Source organism: Schistocerca cancellata, chromosome 9, assembly GCF_023864275.1.
Source record: "Schistocerca cancellata isolate TAMUIC-IGC-003103 chromosome 9, iqSchCanc2.1, whole genome shotgun sequence".
NCBI classification, from domain to species: Eukaryota; Metazoa; Arthropoda; class Insecta; order Orthoptera; family Acrididae; genus Schistocerca; species Schistocerca cancellata.
Window position 1 is genome coordinate 188,733,969 of NC_064634.1, and position 21,911 is coordinate 188,755,879.

General features: G+C 39.3%; 1 protein-coding gene across 1 annotated transcript in view; it reads left to right on the forward strand.

The window, feature by feature from the left end:
- LOC126101096 (putative ATPase N2B) overlaps positions 1 to 21,911 on the forward strand; it is a 91,406-nt gene that overhangs the window by 15,337 nt on the left and 54,158 nt on the right. Inside the window, exon 3 of the mRNA XM_049911772.1 lies at positions 16,325 to 16,566. Coding sequence (XP_049767729.1) covers positions 16,325 to 16,566 — 242 coding nt within the window. The remainder of the gene's footprint in view (positions 1 to 16,324; positions 16,567 to 21,911) is intronic.

The window sequence follows — 21,911 nt, forward strand, 5'->3', positions numbered from 1 at the left end:
GGTTTCTGAAAAATTTTAATAGTCTCGAGAATGTATAGGAAAGGCAGTGTAAGGATTTCCAACTTTCTGAAGATGGGTTTGCAGAAGTCTCTGGGTTTGCTCCCAGTAATAATCCTCATTGCTCTCTTATGGATTTTGAATGTGCCCAGGGCAGTTGGAGAATTTCCCCCGAATATCACACTATATTGTAGGTGGGCTTGTATGTAAGTGTAGTATGTGCTGATTAATGTTTTCAGGCTAGTACATGATTTCAGTACACTCAATGCATAACAGCATTTACCTTCCCTGTATGTGTATTCCATTTCATGTTGTCTTGAACCCACAGACCCAGGAATTTGAAAACAGTGTCAGTATCTATTGGCTGATTATTTACAGTGACAAGTGACTGAGAGGAAATTGCATTTTGTGTTGTGTGAAAGTTCATGGAAGCTGTCTCTTTGGTGTTGATAGTTAATCTGTTGATTTTAGCCCAGTTGATGAGTTGTTCAGTGACCAAGTTCACAGCTTTTTGCACAGCCTCTGTATTCTCCCCTTTGAGGAGTATAGTTGTGTCATCACCAAATATTATTGTTTTGTGTGCATCACATTCTGGTTCAAGTCATTAATCTACAGGAGGAAAAGTGGAGGTTCCAATACTGAGCCCTGTGGTACACCTTGCTTTACAGTTTTATTACTTGATAGGATTTCAGTTATTGAGTTGGTTTGTCTATTAGTGTATTTCATGCTGACACTCTGCATCCGATTGGTTAGGAATGATCCAGTCCAATTGTTTGCAATTCCTCTGATACCATAGTGTTCTATTTTTTCCAGCAATATTTTGTGGTCAACAGTGTCAAAAGCCTTTGACAAATCCAGAAATATGCCTGTTATGGGTTGTTTTTTATCTAACAGATCTAATAGCGTATTTATGCAATCATATACTGCAGATTCAGTAGATTTGTTGCTTCTGAACCCATGTTGAGCTAAACTTAGTAAATCACCCTTTTTTTCCACTGATGTTCATCAGTTTTTTTGTACATTATTTTTTCAAAAACTTTAGAAAAGCAGTATGGGATTGAGATAGGCTTGCAGTTATTCATATCTTTATCATCACCTTTTTTTGAAGACAGGAATTACTTTAGAAAGTTTCAGAGCTTCAGGGAAAGTACCTGCCTGGAAAGAACAGTCACAGAGGTGAGTTAATGGTTCAGCAATTGTGTGCACACAATTTTTATTACAGCTGCTGGGATACCATCAATTCCAGCTGAGTATGAATTTTTTAACACTCTGAGGGCTTTTGCAACATCATTTTCAGTGACTGGTAATGAAAATTGACTCCGCACATGTATATTTTTGGTTTGCTGGTTATTAGTTTGTGTTAGGATTATTTTTGACCAATTTTTCAACTATGCTCGTAAAGAAATTGTTGAAAGAGTTCACCACAACTTCGGGATTAGATATAGATTCATTGTTGGGTTTGATTTCTACCTTCGTGTGTGTAGCTTTCATTTCCCCTCTTTCCCTTTTTATGATTTTCCATATTGCTTTTACTTTATTGCTGGATTTGTCAATGTACTCATCATTTTGCATCCTTTTTGCTTGTCTTATCACTCTTCTTAGGATACATGTGTAGTTTTTATAATATTCTGTTAGTTGGGGGGAGTCACTACTTTGTTTCATAACATGTGGAGTATTCTTTTATGTTTGCAAGAGATTTTTATAGCTGGTGTAATCCAAGTCTTGTTTCTCATATTATTATTTATTCTTACTGGTTTTTGTGGAAAAGCCTCTTCAAAGTGGTGGATCATTTTGTCAAGAAATATGTTGAATTTCATGTTGACATCATTGGCTGTGTACATCCCTGTCCACTTTTTTTTACTAAGGAGGGCATTTAGCTTGTTCAAGTTATCTTGAGTGAAAAACCGTCATAAAGTTTTAGGTGGGACTGGGTTTGAGGTATCTTTGCTAACATCGACCTTTAGAATGACAGCTTGGTGGTCACTGAATCTGAATTGTATTCTTCTAGAGTTAGGTTAAGTTTATTTCTATTTGCAAAAATTTCATCTAGAGCTGTCTTAGATGTGGGTGTTATTCCTAATGGGCTCATTTACAAGGCTATGCAGATTATAAGTTTTTGCAATGTCAATCAATGTCTCACTGTTTCTGTTGTGGGTGAGAAAGTCTATATTAAAGTCACCACATATAATCACATCCTGTTTGCACTGACTTATTTAGGATAGAAACAAGTCCATTTGTAACAGAAAACCATTAATACTACTCGATGGGGGACGGTAAATTTTAGCTACAATTAGATTTAGATCTATAAGCTTTATGGCTGCACATTCAAAGATCTTGTCTGTTCCTATTTCCTTTAGGGTAGGAAGTGGGCTATATTCAATGTGTTGTTTTATGAAGATGGCAACCCCGCCACGTCCATCATTTGATCTGGAGTAGTGTTCACATAATTTGAAATGTGGGAGTGAGATTAATTTAACTTCATCAGTGCAGATCCAGTGCTCTGCTAGGCATACTACTGAGATATCACTGAGTTCACTGGTCCGCAAAATGCTTAAGTCATCACTTTTGTTGCTCAAGGATTGGACATTGTGATAATAGATTTTCAGGTCTGAGTAGGGTTTACTCAGGGGGCTTGAAGTTATATTTACTGTGTCACTGACCTTTAGTTTAAATTATGCTGTATTCCAGATATGTTGACTTCTGAGCAGTTGTGCTGGTTCTGTTTGTCATCCCTGGCAGCTGACTCATCTTCTAGGTGGTCCTGAAAAGTATCCACGTGCACTTCACACTGCTGAGGCATCACATTGTCATTTTGGAGTGATGTCTCAATAATGTTCACCATCACATTATTGATCCTTTCAGGTTCCTGACCTTTTTGAGGTGTCAGGGGGTTTGTGTTTAGTCTCTGTGACTTTGTGACCCATTTGTCTAGTGTAGTTTGCACAGTATGGCCACTATTACTCTTTTTATTTCCTGTCTTGATCCAATTGCTTATAAGCATCTGTTTATGGTTTCTAACTTTTGGTTTCATATTGTCTCCCATAGTTGTCAGGAAGGCCAGTTTATTGCAGATAATCTCCTTGCCACATTTGTTTAGGTGGAAACCATGTGTTGTGAAGTGGTTTCTGGCTAGTCTCTATATTTCAAAGTTCACAGCAGTTCTTTTTTTGTATGCATGTTTTGCTAAATTCAGTGCTTGTGCCAGATGGAGGTTTGTGGTATTAATTTTACTATTTAAATTATGAACATCATATCTCCTGGGTATAGGATGGAAATGATATTCATTTTGTGACTTAGAGCGAGTATTGGTTCCATTGGTTATACCACATGTTTCATCATTAGATCAAGAGGTTTGTCTCTGTTGTTAGAACCCCTCATTACAATCAAAGTATCACGCGTACTGAAGCTTCTTGTCAAATTTTCTTCATTTGTTACCACCTCTTTTAGGGGATCATGAGGTTTTACTATGCTTTTTTACATGGTATGAGGGCCCTAGCTAGTTTGCCTTGCAGTATTTGAGCACAGTCTCTTCCATGACTGTCACTTAATATTAGTACTTTCATTTTTTCTGAGATTTTCTTGCTATGTAACATTCTGGAATTTCTTTCGCTTTTGTCCTGCACATATATTGGAGCCTTAGAAATTATGTTCACTGGCGGATTACTCATACATTTCATGGCGGTGTGTTCACTTTGGGTTAATATTTGCGTAAGATCTTGTGCAACGTTAGACTGTAAATTGACCTTGCTAGCATCTTGCACCAGGTGGTTATCAGAAGTTACAATTCTAAAATCACTTTCTGCGTTCATTTCACTTAGGTCTTCCCTCACATTTGCTTTGTTTTCCGTGGCAGTTTGTTTACATGCAGATTGCACAGGGCTACAATCACACTTGGTGCTAGACAACACACGATATCTGAGCATTGCATTCTGAGCACAATTAGGTCTTGACTATTTCTCATAGTATGCTGACCTGTCAAACACCAGTTTTTGTTACCGATATTTATGTTTGGGATGCAGATAACGAGTTCATTGTTCGTGGGTTTATTGGTTACTGCCAGTTCAAGATCATTACCCGTCACTAATAGTTCATGATACTTCACCAGTAGGCTTTCATGCTTGAGGCTGAGGACCATTATTTCTTGTTTCAACAATGTAATTATGTGATCCTGCGTTTTTAGAGTATTGTTTACTTTGGATTCTGTAGCTAGTATGATGCATTGGTGGTATCTCCACTGATCTTCACTGTTAAAGTATTTCAGGTTAATTTTGACGCATTTTTCATGGTACCACTAATTACAGTTAATACACAGAATACCTCGTATAACTCTTTTTGAACATATTTTGCACTTGTTGCGGTCAAAATTTGTTGGAACTGCAGGATCGGCAATTTCTAACTCAAGTGTTTATTTTTCTTGTGTGATAGCCAACCAATATTTCTTTTTAAATTGCTCTTTAAAATCATCCCAAGAAGAGAATTCCTCTGAGTGAGCAGTTCCTTACTCAGTGGTGTCCCCTTTCAATAACCAAATGCAAAATCTGTTTTTCTATAATCATTCCAACACTTTGGTAATGTTCGGGAGAACTCTGTCAATAAGTAAGTGGGATGGTTGTCCCCATCAGTTCTGAATTTTGAGAATTATTTCCACAGATTTATTCCTCTAGCTGTTTGTATCTCCTGCATTACTTCTACTGACAGCACACCACTTTCATTAAATGTCTTTTGACTTAAATCTGCTTTCATTTTTGCGAGTTTCCCCCAAGGCTTCAGTAACTCCCCTTCCATGCTATCTTTGCCAGCCAAGATGGGTGAACTGAACTGATCAAATATTCAACTTTTTCTCAAAGTCTTTGTTCAACCAACACATTTTTTCATTCCTCCAAGTAACCAAATTAGGTTCTGGATTGGTGCTTACTATCATCATCTTGTTTCGTAGTAATACATCTAATCTGCCTTGCTTGTCTGTACACTCTCCAAAACTTTTGTTATGATGACCCATTAAATTATTCGAAATTTTGGAGTACTTTCCTCAGCTTCTCATTTACTTCATTTCGTCCTAAATCACATTGTTTATGCATCTAGGTATGTAACACCTCTGATGGGCTGGATAGGGTTGTTTGTGCTTCATTCAACTATGCTTGAGTACTACCTTTAACAGCCTGTAAATTATCTTTCAACTCATTAAGTGGCTTATTTGATTCCTCCATACAGCCCTTGAACCACTCCAAAGTGACATCTGCCATATCACTTGTTGTAATAGACATTCAGTAACTTTAACAAAAGTTATGTGCTAGGACAAAGTTGATAAGTGATAACCAATCAGAAAATAAAATACCTGTATCACTAAATCACACCCTGCTGATCATGCATGACACAAAGCCATCAAAGAAAAAAAAAAAAATAAATAACTTGTTGCTGGTACAGCTCACTGGGTTGATGTGACTACGTCATCTGCTGCTCTGTTGGCATGATGGTATCTTGATGTGTGTAGTTGAATATGCCCTTGATGCTGTAGTGGTGGCTAGTTGTGGCATAGCTGCACAGTGTATCACCCCATGGCAAAATCTAAGGGTGTATGCACTGCTGTCATCTCTCTTTTTGAACTCATAGACTGTTAAGTTCTTGATAGTTGTAATTTGAAATGGCAGTAAAAGAAAATTGTTAAGTGCTCGATTATCAATGTTGTCTGACTTCAGAAATGGGCAGCATAATTTAACAGCTTTTATGTTGCATCTTATTGACACTGTTATTCCATGTGGTCAGGGACACCAGCGTATCTCTCATGCATATTTTTGTGAAATTATCATAAAAATATTTTTCTTAATATGATTTCCCTCTTGTTGTGGTCCTTCACTGAGTTGCCAAGATGAACTTTTCCTGTATCATTTCTGGTGTGGTGTAAGTCTAGTCTTCTTGCCTATGTTCCATAATGGAAGTATACAAAAAATCAAACTTTATCTCCTGGTAGCTTAGGCCACACTCTGAAGCTAAAAGGAAAAGGCTTTATCTTCTGCAGACAACTAAATTATGAAAGCCATTCTCCAATTAACTATCCATATATTTTCTCTTCTCTTTACACAGGCATACTCTATTCATTACATAGCTATATCTTGTTCCTCACATAAGTATATCTTATTTCACAAGACAAGATCTCACTTTCTGGTATAAAATTAATTCAGAATAACACAATAATATAAATTCCATTGTTTTATAACTTCTTGTTATTGTTCATGGCTGGTATTCCACGGCCATAGCACATCTTTGGGCTGCATCCTCCCTTCAGCAAGTGGTACCTTCCTTCATCATTCTGCACCCATGAAACCCACAAGTCTGACATAATAGCATACCATTCCCACACAGTGGGCTTTTCTTATCTTATCTGTAAAATGCAACTTTAACTTTACTTCATGATCACATTTCCCCATGTGGAAGGACGTAGATGTGACCTATCATTTCCCCTGAAATGACGTGTCACACCTCAGCAACCAGATATCTTCACTCTCAAAATTGACCTCATTGGAGACAAAGTTTTTATCATCTGTGGTGAACACTCCCTATCCTGTGTTGTCTAATCGGTGTCTCCAATATACATTCCACAATCACTAAATATTTCAGAGCTTTCTACTTCAGGTTTCAGGCAGCTCTCAGCCCCCAGAATAATTTGAGAGTGACATTTTTCCCTGAGGGCAGTAAATATTGGAATGCTGTTACAAATACTTTGACAATTTACTGATTAAATTTTGACAGTTAAAATGTCTTTTCTGTGAACATGGTCTGATTTTGCTATCTGTGCGTCAACTATAGAGTGTTCATCAGAGTACCTCAAACTACCTCATAATGTAAAAAATCCCCATGGGCATTCCTCAAGTAGTCTGCTACTCCAGTAGCTTTTCACTTTGTGTAGTGCACTCCTACCCTATCAAGTGGAATCCTACAACTCAACACTCGATAATGCAGCCCCAGAAATCTGCTGCCAACATCATCACATAGTTGACAAAGCATTTGTTTGAGACCCTCCATTTGGCTCCTAACCAAAGTATCCTGACTGACTCTGGGAACAGTGCTGCAAATTGCAAGTTCTACTTGCACCCAACACATGTAACCAGCAGCCTTCACTGCTTCCGCCATCTGCCTGTATGAACTGAGGATGGCCTCAGAACCCAAGCCAGAGCCACAACTGCACCTACATGGGCAGTAGCCACAGTCAGTGCCCTGTGCAGACATACCGAGTGCACATTAGCTTTGTTTCTGGCCTGGAATACTCCATAATGTGCTTAACATTGGAGCTCCTGATAATGAGCAAATCCCCCTTCCCTCCCAGTATGCGTGCTCAAACCCTGCTGAATAAGCAGCCACTTGTCCACTCACACCATGGATGGGCCAGGCCAGGTGGCCATCTCCACGTTGGCCCTCTACCTCAAGTGATGTGTCAAGTAACCACCTGCCACTCACACTGCATGAGGACAGATCCCTTGTATTGGGCCCACTGTGAGGGGCCTCGGCAGCAGAGCCTGTAGGTGAAACCAGCAATACATGATGTGTCCCATGCAAGTGCCAGATATTCCATCACCACTGCACAGCCAGAATGCTGCTGACCATAGCCAAAAATGCCTTCAGTTCATCGCGAACTGTGGCCAGCTCCTCCTACATCTGTGCACAACATGCACACATCCTGTCCATCCCAGCACTACTAAGAAAACACAGAAAGAGCTAAATGCACAACTTGCTATTTAGCAGATGTGTAGCAGGTAACAGTAGTTGGTAGTATTCAGAGAAGCCATTTAGTTACATTTTTCATGATGTTTATTGTGATCACCACTTACAAAACTGTAATTTTCCCAGTTGATTGTTGAATGACCAGTCTTTTCCAATGATGACAGTATGATTGGCGAACATTTATTGTAGTGACCTGAGGAATATTCTATAGTTCTCAGTTGCATCAGAAAGTGAGTACGATGGTTGACAGAATGTTCCAGTTTCTAGTTTTTGCCTGCCTTGATACTGTGTGTAACCCCAATAATCTCATGGGCAGCATAAATTTCTGTCTCAGTGGATTTTAATTTCTTGTCTGCTGTAACAAATACACCACTACCATTCACCAACAACTTAAAACACAAATTCAATAGTTTCTGAAAGAAACAATTAAGAACCAGAAACTTAAATTAATACAAAAGTTAAAAACATTTCATGACAATCAATGTGTAACATTCCAACTTAACCTAGATCTCTGGTTTTGCTACAGACCAGTCGCCTCATGTTGGTATGCACATTTTCAGAAAGAGGCACCGTTTCCGTCAGCAGGAGGCCCAACCACAGCTCACAGCTCCTACTGCCACCTTTTCTCCCATCTGGACCTATTCTTAAGTTTAGACAGTGTTATGTGGATCAGTACATCTACTGTACATACTACACAATATGAGCGACTGTCTCTTCAATGTATCATCATCTCCGCAGGACCTATGTAGGTCCAGTAAACAACACAATTTAAGCAAACCTCCACTAAATGTATCACCATTTCTACAAACACAGTGTATGATGAAGTGTACTTTGCAAATATTTACTATCACTAAAACCATGAGACAATCAAAAACTAAGTGACAATACTGAGTTTAAAATTAACAAATTAATTTTACTTACAACTAAAAACTGCAGTGCTTGCCTAAGGAATAATATGCAGAATTGGAGACCCTGCCCTTCTACTACAGCACCCCCTCCCCTTCCCGCTTTCTCCCATTACTACTTACAGCACTACAAATCTCCATACAATAAGAAAATCAATCAATTGCAAGCTTCTTACTGACACCCATCTCATTACATATAAACCATACACTCTGTAGTGAATAACACAAATATACTGTGAGGACATTGGCAAAGAATTTTGAGGTAAAGAATTACCCCTATCACTTCTGAAAAGCTATAAAAATACCACACGCAATTGCATTGGCAAGATAACATAAACACATACCCAATCCTAGTTTTGGACACACATGATGGAGCGATTGAATTTCTATGCTTAACACGTTTCATCTTTTCATCCAACGAGTCAATGTTTTTTCAAAAAATATTCAAATTTGTCATTACATAGGCTCATCAAAGTAACTTTATTAATTGAAATATGAAAGCTGACATTTCCGTCTTCGAATATTCCTAACAGGAAGGGGAGGCAACACAATGAACTCCACTAGTATGAGGAACAGGTTCCATACCATCAATAACTCCAAACTAATTGTACACACCATTGTCTACAAAACAAACGCCTGTGGCAAATCAAAACATAAGCATTGCTTACTATTTTCCTACCAGATCACTAATTGTGTACTATTTTAATCTTGTGTTGTTGTTGTTGTTGTTGTCGTCGTCTTCAGTCCTGAGACTGGTTTGATGCAGCTCTCCATGCTACTCTATCCTGTGCAAGCTTCTTCATCTCCCAGTACCCACTGCAACCTTCATCCTTCTGAATCTGCTTAGTGTATTCATCTCTTGGTCTCCCTCTACGATTTTTACCCTCCATGCTGCCCTCCAACACTAAATTGGTGATCCCTTGATGCCTCAGAACATGTCCTATCAACCAATCCCTTCTTCTAGTCAAGTTGTGCCACAAATTTATCTTCTCCCCAATTCTATTCAGTACCTCCGCTTTACTTATGTGACCTACCCATCTAATCTTGAGCATTCTTCTGTAGCACCACATTTCGAAATCTTCTATTCTCTTCTTGTCTAAACTATTTATCGTCCACGTTTCACTTCCATACATGGCTACACTCCTTACAAATACTTTCAGAAACAGCTTCCTGACACTTAAATCTATACTCGATGTTAACAAATTTCTCTTCTTCAGAAATGCTTTCCTTGCCATTTCCAGTCTACGTTTTATATCCTCTCTACTTCGACCATCATCAGTTATTTTGCTCCCCTAATAGCAAAACTCATTTACTACTTTAAGTGTCTCATTTCCTAATCTAATTCCCTCAGCATCACATTCCATTATCCTCGTTTGTCTTTTGTTGATGTTTATCTTATATCCCCCTTTCAAGAGACTGTCCATTCCTTTCAACTGCTCTACCTGGTCCTTTGCTGTCTCTGACAGAATTTATAATGTCATCGGCGAACCACAAAGCTTTTATTTCTTCTCCATGTATTTTAATTCCTACTCCAAACTTTTCTTTTGTTTCCTTTACTGCTTGCTCGATATACAGATTGAATAACATCGGGGATAGGCTACAACCCTTTCTCACTCCCTTCCCAACCACTGCTTTCCTTTCATGCCCCTCGACTCTTATAACTGCCATCTGGTTTCTGTACAAATTGTTAATAGTGTTTTGCTTCCAGTATTTTACCCCTGCCACCTTCAGAATTTGAAAGAGAATATTCCAGTCTACATTGGTAAAAGCTTTCTCTAAGTCTACAAATGCTAGAAATGTAGGTTTGCCTATTCTCAGCCTGTCGTCATAAGATAAGTCATAGGGTAAGTGTTGCCTTGCGTGTTCCAACATTTCTATGGAATTCAAACTGATCCTTCTCAAGGTCAGTCTCTACCAGTTTTTCCAATTGTCTGTAAAGAATTCGCAATAGTATTTTGCAGCCGTCAACACTTGCTTTCTTTGGGATTGGAATTATTATATTTTTCTTGAAGTCTGAGGGTATTTCACCTGTCTCGTATATCTTGCTCACCAGATGGTAGAGTTGTGTCATGGCTGGCTCTCCCAAGGCTATCAGTAGTTCTAATGGAATGTTGTCTACTTCCGGGGCCTTGTTTCAACTTAGGTCTTTCAGTGCTCTGTCAGACTCTTCACGCAGTATCATATTTCCCATTTCATCTTCATCTACATCCTCTTCCATTTCCATAATATTGTCCTCAAGTGCATCACCCTTGTATAGACCCCCTATATACTCCTTCCACCTTTCTGATTTCCTTTCTTTGCTTAAAACTGGGTTTCCATCTGAGCCATTTTGCACTTCCTATCGATCTCATTTTTGAGACGTTTGTATTCCTTTTTGCCTGCTTCATTTACTGCACTTTTATATTTTCTCCTTTCATCAATTAAATTCAATATTTCTTCTGTTACCCAAGGATTTCTACTAGCCATCATTTTTTACTTAGTCACTTGATCCTCTGCTGCCTTCACTATTTCGTCTCTCAAAGCTATCCATTCTTTTTCTACTGTATTTCTTTCCCCCTTTCTTGCGAATCATTCCATAATGCTTTCCCTGAAACTCTGTACAACCTCTGGTTCTTTCAGTTTATCCAGGCCCCATCTCCTTAAATTCCCACCTTCCTGCAGTTTCTTCAGTTTTAATCTACAGTTCATAACCAATAGATTGTGGTCAGAGTCCACATCTGGTCCTGGAAATGTCTTACAATTTAAAACGTGGTTCCTAAATCTCTGTCTTACCATTATATAATCTATCTGAAACCTGTCAGTATCTCCAGGCCTCTTCCCTGTATACAACCTTCTTTCACGATTCTTGAATGTTAGCTATGATTAAGTTACACTCTGTGCAAATTTCTACCAGGCGGCTTCTTCTTTCATTCCTTACCCCCATTCCATATTCACCTACTACATTTCCTTGTCTTCCTTTTCTTACTATCGAATTCCACTCACCCATTTTAATCTTACTGAAACTAATTTTATGGCCTACGGTCATACTTGTTCTGTTCATATGATCCATCCTATGTTGAAGAACTTCTGGATCCATAGCTAACAAAACAATGTCAGTGTGTGATTACATGCAAGATTTAAGTACTTATTATAACTTTATTGAGGCGTTGATTGGTTTAAAAATTCACAAATAAGCTTGAAATTGTCACTGAACTTCTGGACAGTCTCTGTCCTTAGAGCAGACAGACGAAAGAAAGAAATAGAAACAGCGCACACCGATGAATGCTAAAACCATACTGGAGAGTCTTTACTGTGAAAGAATAATTTCTTTGAACAATGACTGTGTACATGCATAAATCAGTAGATAACACTCCAGTCCAGAAATATTTGCAAATGACTAAGAGACTACAAGCAGTTCAAGGACTCCAAACAAAACATGATTTTGTTCGTACAGATTCCAGTCTGTTGGAAGGGATACTTGTCAGGATTGCGGTTTTAGAGTCAAATTCATCCACAAAAACAAGCCGAAATACAGTTACACAGTCAATAATTTTCACCCCTCATATATCACAGCTACTGGAGGTGACCTTAAACAAAGCACTTTGTGTGTGTGTGTGTGTGTGTGTGTGTGTGTGTCTGTGTCTGTGTCTGTGTCTGTGTGTCTTGGTCGAGTTCAAGCTGCAGAGCAGGAAATTGGTTTACATTTATAATAAAATATAATATGGACTGGGGGCAAGGAATGAAAGGGGAAGCCGCTTGGTAGAATTTTGCACAGAGCATAACTTAATCATAGCTAACAGTTGGTTTAAGAATCATGAAACAAGGGTGTATGTGTGGAAGAGGCCTGGAGACACTGGAAGGTTTCAGTTAGATTATATACAATGGTAAGACAGAGATTCAAGAACCAGATTTTAAATTGTAAGACATTTCCAGGACCAGATGTGGACTCTGACCACAATTTATTGCATAAGAACTGTAGATTAAAACTGAAGAAACTGCAGGAAGGTAGGAATATAAGGTGGTGGGGCCTGGATAAACTAAAAGAACCAGAGGTTATAGAGAGTTTCAGAGAGAGAGAGAGAGAGAGAGAGAGAGAGAGAGAGAGAGAGAGAGAGAGAATTAGGGTACGATTGACAAGGACAGGGGAAAGAAATACAGTAGAAGAATGGGTGGCTTTGAGAGAAGGAATAGTGAAGGCAGCAGAGGATCAAGTAGGTAAAAAGACGAGAGCTAGTAGAAATCCTTGGGTAACAGAAGATATATTGAATTTAATTGATTGAAGGAGAAAATATGAAAACATAGCAAATGAAGCAGGTGAAAAGGAATACAAACATCTAAAAAATGAGATCAACAGGAAGAGCAAAATGGCTAAGCAGGAATGGCCAGAGGGCAAATGTAAGGATGTAGAAGGATGTATCACTAGGGGTAAGATAGATACTGCCTGCAGGAAAATTAAAGAGACCTTTGGAGAAAAGAGAACCACCTGTATGAATATCAAGAGCTCAGCTGGACAACTCTTCCTAAGCAAAGAAGGGAAAGCAGAAAGGTGGAAGGAATATATAGGTCTATACAAGGGCTATGTACTTGAAGGCAATATTATGGAAATGGAAGAGGATGTAGATGAAGATGAAATGGGAGAGATGATACTGTGTGAAGAATTTGACAGAGCACTAAAAGACGTAAGTCGAAACAAGGCCTCGAGAGTATACAACATTATGTTAGAACTACTGATAGCCTTGGTAGAGCCAGCCATGACAAAACTGTTCCATCTGGTGAGCAAGATGTATGAGAGAGGCAAAATACCCTCAGACTTCAAGAAAAATGTAATACTTCCAATACCAAAGAATGCAGGCATTCGCAGGTGTGCAAGTTACTGAACTATCAGTTTAATAAGTCACGGCTACAAAATACTATCACAAATTCTTAACAGACAAATGGAAAAACTGGTCAAGGCTGCCCTTGAGGAGGATCAGTTTCAATTCCATGGAAATGTTGGAACACGCAAAGCAATACTTACCCTATGACTTATCTTAGAAGAGACGCTGAGAATAGGCAAACCTACGTTTCTAGCATTTGTAGACTTAGAGAAAGCTTTTGACAATGTTGACTGGAATACTCTTTTTTCAAATTCTGAAGGTGGTAGGGGTAAAATACAGGGAGCGAAAGGCTATTTACAATTTGTACAGAAACCAGATGGTAGTCATAAAGAATCGAGGGACATGAAAGGGAAGCAGTAGTTGAGAAGGGAGTGAGACCGGTTTGTTGCCTATCCCTGATGTTATTCAATCTGTATATTTGTTGTGTATATTGAGCAAGCATTAAAGGAAACAAAAGAAAATGTAATTCTGTCAGACAGCAAAGGACATGGAAGAACAGCTGAACGGAATGGACATTGTCTTGAAAGGAGGTTATAAGATGAGCATCAACAAAAGCAAAACAGGGATAATGGAATGTAGTAGAATTAAATCAGGTGATGCAGAGGGTATTAGATTAGATCAGACAATGAGACACTTAAAGTAGTAAATGAGTTTTGCTATTTGGGGAGCAAAATAACTGATTATGGTCGAAGCAGAGAGAATATAAAATGTAGACTGGCTATGGCAAGGAAAACATTTCTGAAGAAGAGAAATTTTTAACATCGAGTATAGATTTAAATGTCAAGAAGTTTTTTCTGAAAATATTTATATGGAGTGTAGCCATGTACGTAAGTGAAACATGGACAATAAGCAGCTTATACAAGAAGAGAATAGAAGCTTTTGAAATGTGGTGCTACAGAACAATGCTGAATGGGTAGGTCACGTAGCTAATGAAGAGGTACTGAATAGAATTCAAGAGAAGAGGAATTTGTGCCACAACTTGACTAGAAGAAGGGATTGGTTGATAGGACACGTTCTGAGGCATCGAGGGATCACCAATTTAGTTCTGGGGGGAAGCGTGGAGATGAATGCGCTATGCAGATTCAGAAGGATGTAGGTTGCAGCAGTTATTCAGAGATGAAGAGGTTTGCACAGGATAGAGTAGCATGGGGAACTGCAGCAAACCAGTCTCTGACTGAAGACCACAACAACAATAATTGTGGGTATTTGATTTAGTGTTTTTGGTTACTTAAATTGGCTTTCAAATCACCTACATTAAAATGTGTACCTCAATTCATTTATGTTGTTGCATGCAAATTTAGAAGCACCAAACTATTTATTATATGTGTGATTATCACATGTCTACATCTGCCTCCACAAATCACCTTATGGTGTGTGGTAGAAGGTACTTTGTGTACCTTTGTCACCCCCCCCCCCCCCCCCCTCCCACCCTTTCTTGTCTGTTGTGTATGGTTCCCATGTAGAATGTAGAATGACTGCTGGTAAGTCTCTGTGTGGGCTTGGAGTTTTCTAATTTTGTGTTGATGGTCTTCTTTCAAGATATACTTTTGGAAGGAAGCAATATACTGCTTGACTCTTTTAGGAACCTATGCTCTCAGAACTTTTAACATTAAAGCACACCATGATACACACCTGTAAGAAATATTGATCACACCTATAAAATTGTTAAAATGTTTTAAATTTCATTAATATTAAAATGATAGTTCTGTATTATTTACACAAATTGTGTGCAGTTTCTAGCGTATTAAAAACTTAGTACAGTTACCTGTACATGTTTAGTTTAACAGAAACTTGAAATTGTGAATAAAAACTGGCCAAGAAAGGCTCTCTATTTTTATTTATTTATTTTGTCAGGTTCCATGGGACCATGCAAGTCAAAGTTTACAAAATCCTTTTTCCCTGATCTCATAAATTCCAACTTCAACAACATAATGAAAAGGTATAATCTAATTATCACTGTACCCATTCCACATTTGTGCTTGTGATTTATGCAGTAAGAAAAATGGTTCAGTGTTCGCCTATTCTAGGTATTAACTAATTATATATAAATCATTTAAGGAGTAAAGGCAACAACTCACTAAATAGTAGAGGTACTCATTGTTCAAAAGCCAGATAAACAATATTGAGAACTTCCCTAGGTTTAGAATGAATCCTTTTTCAAAGCTTATAGAAAATAAAAACATGCGCGCCCACACACACACACACACACACACACACACACACACACACACACACACGTACACCTACATGGGCAACATTATGGCTGCTGATTTCATTGTGCTGGCACTGCAGCTAGACGTGGCAGGCAGGACTTTTTTTTTGGGGGGGGGGGGGGGGAGGCAGTATTGTTGGAGTGGGTGAGGGAGCAGAGGATATGGGGAACAGATGGGAGTATTGGGGAAATGTGCATGACTGTTGGGAAGGAAGGGTAACAGGATGCATTGGATTGGGGAAATGTGGCTGGGATGCAAGGGCAACAGGATGCATTGGATAAAAATATGCAGGTAGAGTTTTGCGTAATGCACGAAGACTTTGAGTAGTTAGTTGGGGGGGGGGGGGGCACCTAGAACAGCAGAGGGGGAGACTGTGAGGTGGAAGATGTGGCTGCAGGATAAGTGAAGTTAGTGTCCTGGGGAAGGGGTCTAGTGGAAATTGAGGCTAGGAGGATTTTCGTAATGCAGAGAAACTGGTGTTGGGAGGAAGGGATCACATATTTGTTTACACCCTCCAGTATGAACAATTTAAAATCAGTGTTATCTTTTTTTGAAATTACTTCTATTTTTCGCTTACTTTTATTTAAGTAACCTGTAATCTTTATTTGCTGGTGTAACTCTGTCATTACATTTTCAGGTTACTGATGTAGGTGATGCAATGATACTCAAGCGGCTGTTTGTAGAACTTTTCAACAATGGTGTAGTGGTTGTTGCAACAAGTAACAGAGCTCCTGATGATCTCTACAAGAACGGTCTTCAGAGATCGAATTTTGTACCCTTCATTGGTGTACTGAAAGAACGCTGTGAAATAGCAAATCTTGATTCTGGAGTGGACTATCGTCTGAAATCAATTGCTGACAAAGAAAAAACATACTTTGTGTAAGTGTGAAAACTTCCATTCCATAACCATGTTTAAAAAAATTATTAGGCTAATAATAACACGTACAGTGGTTTGAGGAACATGATAGTGAACTCAAATAGATAGTCTTGGCCACCAAATTTGTCCGATCTGAACGTGGTGGAACAAATCTGGGACACCACCATGTGACAGCTAAGTGCCTGCAAACCAGTGGTTCATAATTTAAGGGAATTGTGTGACCTGCCTGTAGGCATCTGATGCCACATTCCTATCAAAACCAATAAAGCACTTGTCAAATCTGTGCCATACAGAATTTCTGCTGTGTTGTGTTCCAAAAACGGACCACCCTATTAATTAAGTTGTCATTGTGTTTTGGCTTGTCAGTGTATATTCTTAGGTCATGTTACTTGATTCTTTCACCACTGCTTTGTATTACATTGGTGCACAAGTTCATAGCCTTTATCCCAAACATAACAGATACTTTTGTTATCATTAACATCTTCTTCTTCTTCACTATTTGCAACAGTCTTCCAATGCTGTGGTAACTTTTCAATTCCTCGACTGTAGAGATCACGTGGTTTTGAGACGAAGAACTTGTCAAGCTATGTTCAGAGTGCATTTTCATATGGAAAGGTAGTTCCTTGAAGGTTGTTTGATTGAGAGCAGAAAAAATGAAAATTGGAGGTCACAAGATCAGGTAAATGGAAATACTGTGTGGCTAGGGCCTCCCAACGGGTAGACTGTTCACCTGGTGCAAGTCTTTCGAGTTGACGCCCCTTACGGCGACTTGCGTGTCAATGGGAATGAAACGATGATGATAAGGACAACACAACATCCAGTCCCTGAGTGGAGAAAATCTCGACCCAGCCGGGAATTGAACCCAGGCCGTTAGGTATGACATTCCGTCGAGCTGACCACTCAGCTACCAGGGGTGGATGCAAGATCAGGTGAAAAAATTGGGTGCCAAATGACTTTCCAACCCAACTCCTGCATAGGGATTTTTTTTGTTTTTCCCAGTCTGGCAATACGTGGGCAGACATTATCGTGGAGTAGTACTGCTTCATGCAGCCTTCCTGGTTGTTGTTCTTGGATTGCATCTGTAAGACTTCTCAGGTGCTTTCAATAAATGTCAGCATTGATTGCTACACCACAGAGAAGCAATTCATAGCACACCACCCAGTCACTGACCCAGCAGATGCATAACATTATCTTTTGTGGATGCATGCCTTTGTGCAGGTAGTTTCTGCTTTGTTTGGGCTCAACCATTCCTCTCTTTTCCTTATGTTAACATGAAGACACCATTTCTCATCATCAGTAAGGGTGCAGGGTAGGGATGATTGGTGTTGTTCACAAGCCAGCTGATGATGAGCAGGAAGAGATGCACATATGGTTAGCTGCTGATTTTTGTGATTTTGGCTTGGAGCATGCAATTCCCATACAGCTGATTTTGAAACCTTCACCATTGCACGCTATTTTGCATGATAGTGGAATGATCACAGTTCATTACATTTGCTAGTTCTCGAGTACACTGACATGGATCATTGTAAATTAGTGCCTCTACACAACCTTCACCAAATCCCGAAGGTCTTCCTGAATGTGGAGAGTCTAAAAAAAACCATTTTCTTGCCTACTCTGTCCAGTGGCATTATCCCTATACATGGCACAAATGTTTCTGGCTGCCTCAATTGCTGTCACCCCTCTATTGAACTCAAACAGCAGAATATGCCTGAAATGTTCAAAATTTTCTATCACCCACAGCTCCACTCACTGTCTCCAAATGATAATATGTGAAATAAAATAGCAGCAGTGAATTACAAATAGAAATGACACTTGGTAAATAAACTCATAGAAACTGGACTGCCGACATGCAAAATAAAAACATTACGGACGTACGCACCAACCTAATAGAAACACTTCATATTTACAAAACGGGTTGTGGAGGGGGGAGGGGGGGGGGGGCTAAATGTTGTACAGTAGAACTACATGTTTTATGTTCTTTTTGTATAAATATTTTCTTAGATCTTGTTGAAAATTATGGATTGAGGTGGCGCATTTTTAATGTTCAGGACTGCTATGAAGGTGGGTGGCCCTTCAAATTCGTATCTGGTGAACCCGTGGTTACCCTAAAACACTTAACACAAATGCCTGGATGATTCCATCAGGGTTACCACAAGATCTGGAAATCAGGGAATATCATATGTGTCAGGAAAATGAGGGAAAAATCAGGGAAATTTGAAAAAAAAAAAACACTGGAAAAATCTCGTTTTTGCCCCAGTAAATGAAATGGTTTGTTTGCTGAGATGTCATATGTCGTCACTGGCTGGGCGCAACTGAGTACGTGTGCCACTTCCCTACTCCCTCATTCTTACTTCTTCTCCCCTTCCTACTATTCCCCTTTGCTTGCAGTCAGTGCTACCACTATTTTTTGCCACTAGTCTTCAGCTGCTTATAAGAGTCAGTGAGGCTTGAGGAATGGTTTTGTTTGGGTCTGATTCTCGGAGATTGTTGACGCAGCAACCGGAGACAGAAGTCATGTGCATGAGTTTTCTGAGTGACTGTATGAATCTATGTGTGCTCTTGTTTTCTGACAAAGGCTATGGCCGAAAATTTAATTGTGTGAGTATGATTCTCTTTTCTATGTGTCTGTCTGTGGCTCAGCGATCATCTTTACAGTGAGTTGCCACCTATCATCATCATTATTATTGATTCTCTGAGAGTACTTGCACAAGTTACCTGTCACACTTAACCACTTTGGTCTCATTTCATTGACATGGTGTCTGTGACACATGAATAGCTGGCCATGTGAGTAGATTTAGGCACATTAGAAGCAATACTCAACTTACAATTAACTCTTGACAAAAGACTAACAAAGGCTAAAGACATGCATATTGCCTTCATCAACTTAGTAAAAGACTTTGACAAATATCTCAAGAAAGTGTGGTGTTGTACAGAAGCGAAACGTGGACACAAAGCGATAGGTTGAGACGTGGAACTACTGCAGAATCCTCAAGATTTCATTGGTAGGGAAGGCATCAAATGAAGAAGTGCTCCACAGAATGTAGGAAGAGAAGCCATCTCTCTCACAAGGGGCAGCCATCTGCTGGGACATGATGGTATCATTAACAGTATCACTGAAAGGACAGTAGAAGTGAAAAACACAAGAGACTAGAGTACATCAACCAGATCACGGAGAATACCAGCTGCACCACCCATACTGCCAAAAGAGAGGCCAATGACAGATGTTCATGACAAGCTACTGCTAACCAACCTGTGGTTGAGGGTGTAAGAAGGTGACTTGTGCTGGTATGTGGGACCTTCATTTGAAATACAGTCCTTTTTTTGTCAAATATTTTGATTATTATTATTATTATTATTATTATTATTATTGTTATTATTATTATTTACATTTTATGACCTTCATTGGACCACTCTAACCAACTTGATACAAAGAATTTTTCAGTTTCCTGTCAGCCCAGTACTTCTTCATTCTCTCGGATCTCATCCTTCTTTCTTAATTGGAAATCACCCTTCCTATTGTCTGCTTATTGATTCTCGTTTGCAGTATGGTTGTTTGTCTGTGAGTTTCCTGATTTTGTCAGTTTTGTATCTTATTTCTTCCAGTGTAATCTGTAGCTCAAACCATATCTTCCTGGATTTCTGTAATCCACGTAATGTTGCACTTACTATTCCACAATTTTTCTGTTATTGACCTGATCCTGTTCTCTGATGTTCTAATTAGATGTCCGAAAAATGAAATGCAATTCTTCCTGATTGTACTCATTACCGGTTCTATTTCCTTGTAGACTGTTTCATTTGTAGCTACTCTCCGGTGTCCATCTCTCTGGTACGATCTGTTGATGCACGTTCTGATGATTCTTCTCTCTATTTTGTGTATCATAAAAAGAGGGTCTATACAAGGGCGATGTGCTTGAGGACAATATTATGGAAATGGAAGAGGATGTGGATGAAGATGAAATGGGAGATATGATACTGCATGAAGAGTTTGACAGAGCACTGAAAGACCTGAGTCGAAACAAGGCCCCCGGAGTAGACAACATTCCATTAGAACTACTGACAGCCTTGGGAGAGCCAGTCCTGACAAAACTCTACCATCTGGTGAGCAAGATGCACTTACTATTCCACAATTTTTCTATTATTCACCTGATGATCCTGTTCTCTGATGTTCGCCGATGACATTGTAATTCTGTCAGAGACAGCAAAGGACTTGGAAGAGCAGTTCAACGGAATGGACAGTGTCTTGAAAGGAGGGTATAAGATGAACATCAACAAAAGCAAAACAAGGATAAATGAATGTAGTCAAATTAACTTGGGTGATGCTGAGGGAATTAGATTAGGAAATGAGACACTTAAAGTAGTAAATGAGTTTTGCTACTTGGGGAGCAAAATAACTGATGATGGTCGAAGTAGAGAGGATATAAAATGTAGACTGGCAATGGCAAGGAAAGCGTTTCTGAAGAAGAAAAATTTGTTAACATTGAATATAGATTTAAAAAGTATTTGTGTGGAGTGTAGCCATGTATGGAAGTGAAACGTTGACAATAAATAGTTCAGACAAGAAGAGAATACAAGCTTTCGAAATGTGTTGCTACAGAAGAATGCTGAAGGTTAGGTGGGTAGATCACATAACTAATGAGGAGCTATTGAATAGAATTGGGGAGAAGAGGAGCTGTGGCACAACTTGACTAGAAGAAGGGATCGGTTGGTAGGACATGTTCTGAGACATCGAGGGATCACCAATTTAGTATTGGAGGGCAGCGTGGAGGGTAAAAATCGTAGAGGGAGACCAAGAGATGAATACACTAAGCAGATTCAGAAGGATGTAGGCTGCAGTAGGTACTGAGAGATGAAGAAGCTTGTGCAGGATAGAGTAGCATGGAGAGCTGCATCAAACCAGTCTCAGGACTGAAGACCACAACAACAACAACAAAAAGATAGTGGTTATCCCTCCTAAAAAATCTTTCCATAATGGAGTTCCTGCTCCTCTCATTGGTATTTGTAATGTTCACTGCATCTATGACTTTCGATAAGCCATATGAGCCTCCGGAATTTGGCAAATGGCATGCACATAAGAGAAATTAGCTAGTTTCGGTTGGACATGGGGTCTGGCGAACACCATTCCTCTGTAAGTTCTGTGCCTGATTGAACGATCGCAGTGACAAATCTGAATCAGCTTTTACTACCCTAGCTTCTAGTGAGAGCACTTTATTTTCCAGTTTCTCAAATAAATATTGTGGTTGTAAGTTGTAGACATCTGGCAGTTCCACCCCCCCCCCCCACCCCCACCCACCCACCCCCCAAAACAATCTGTACACCAGGAGGAAAGTTTTAAATTTCACGTTATGGA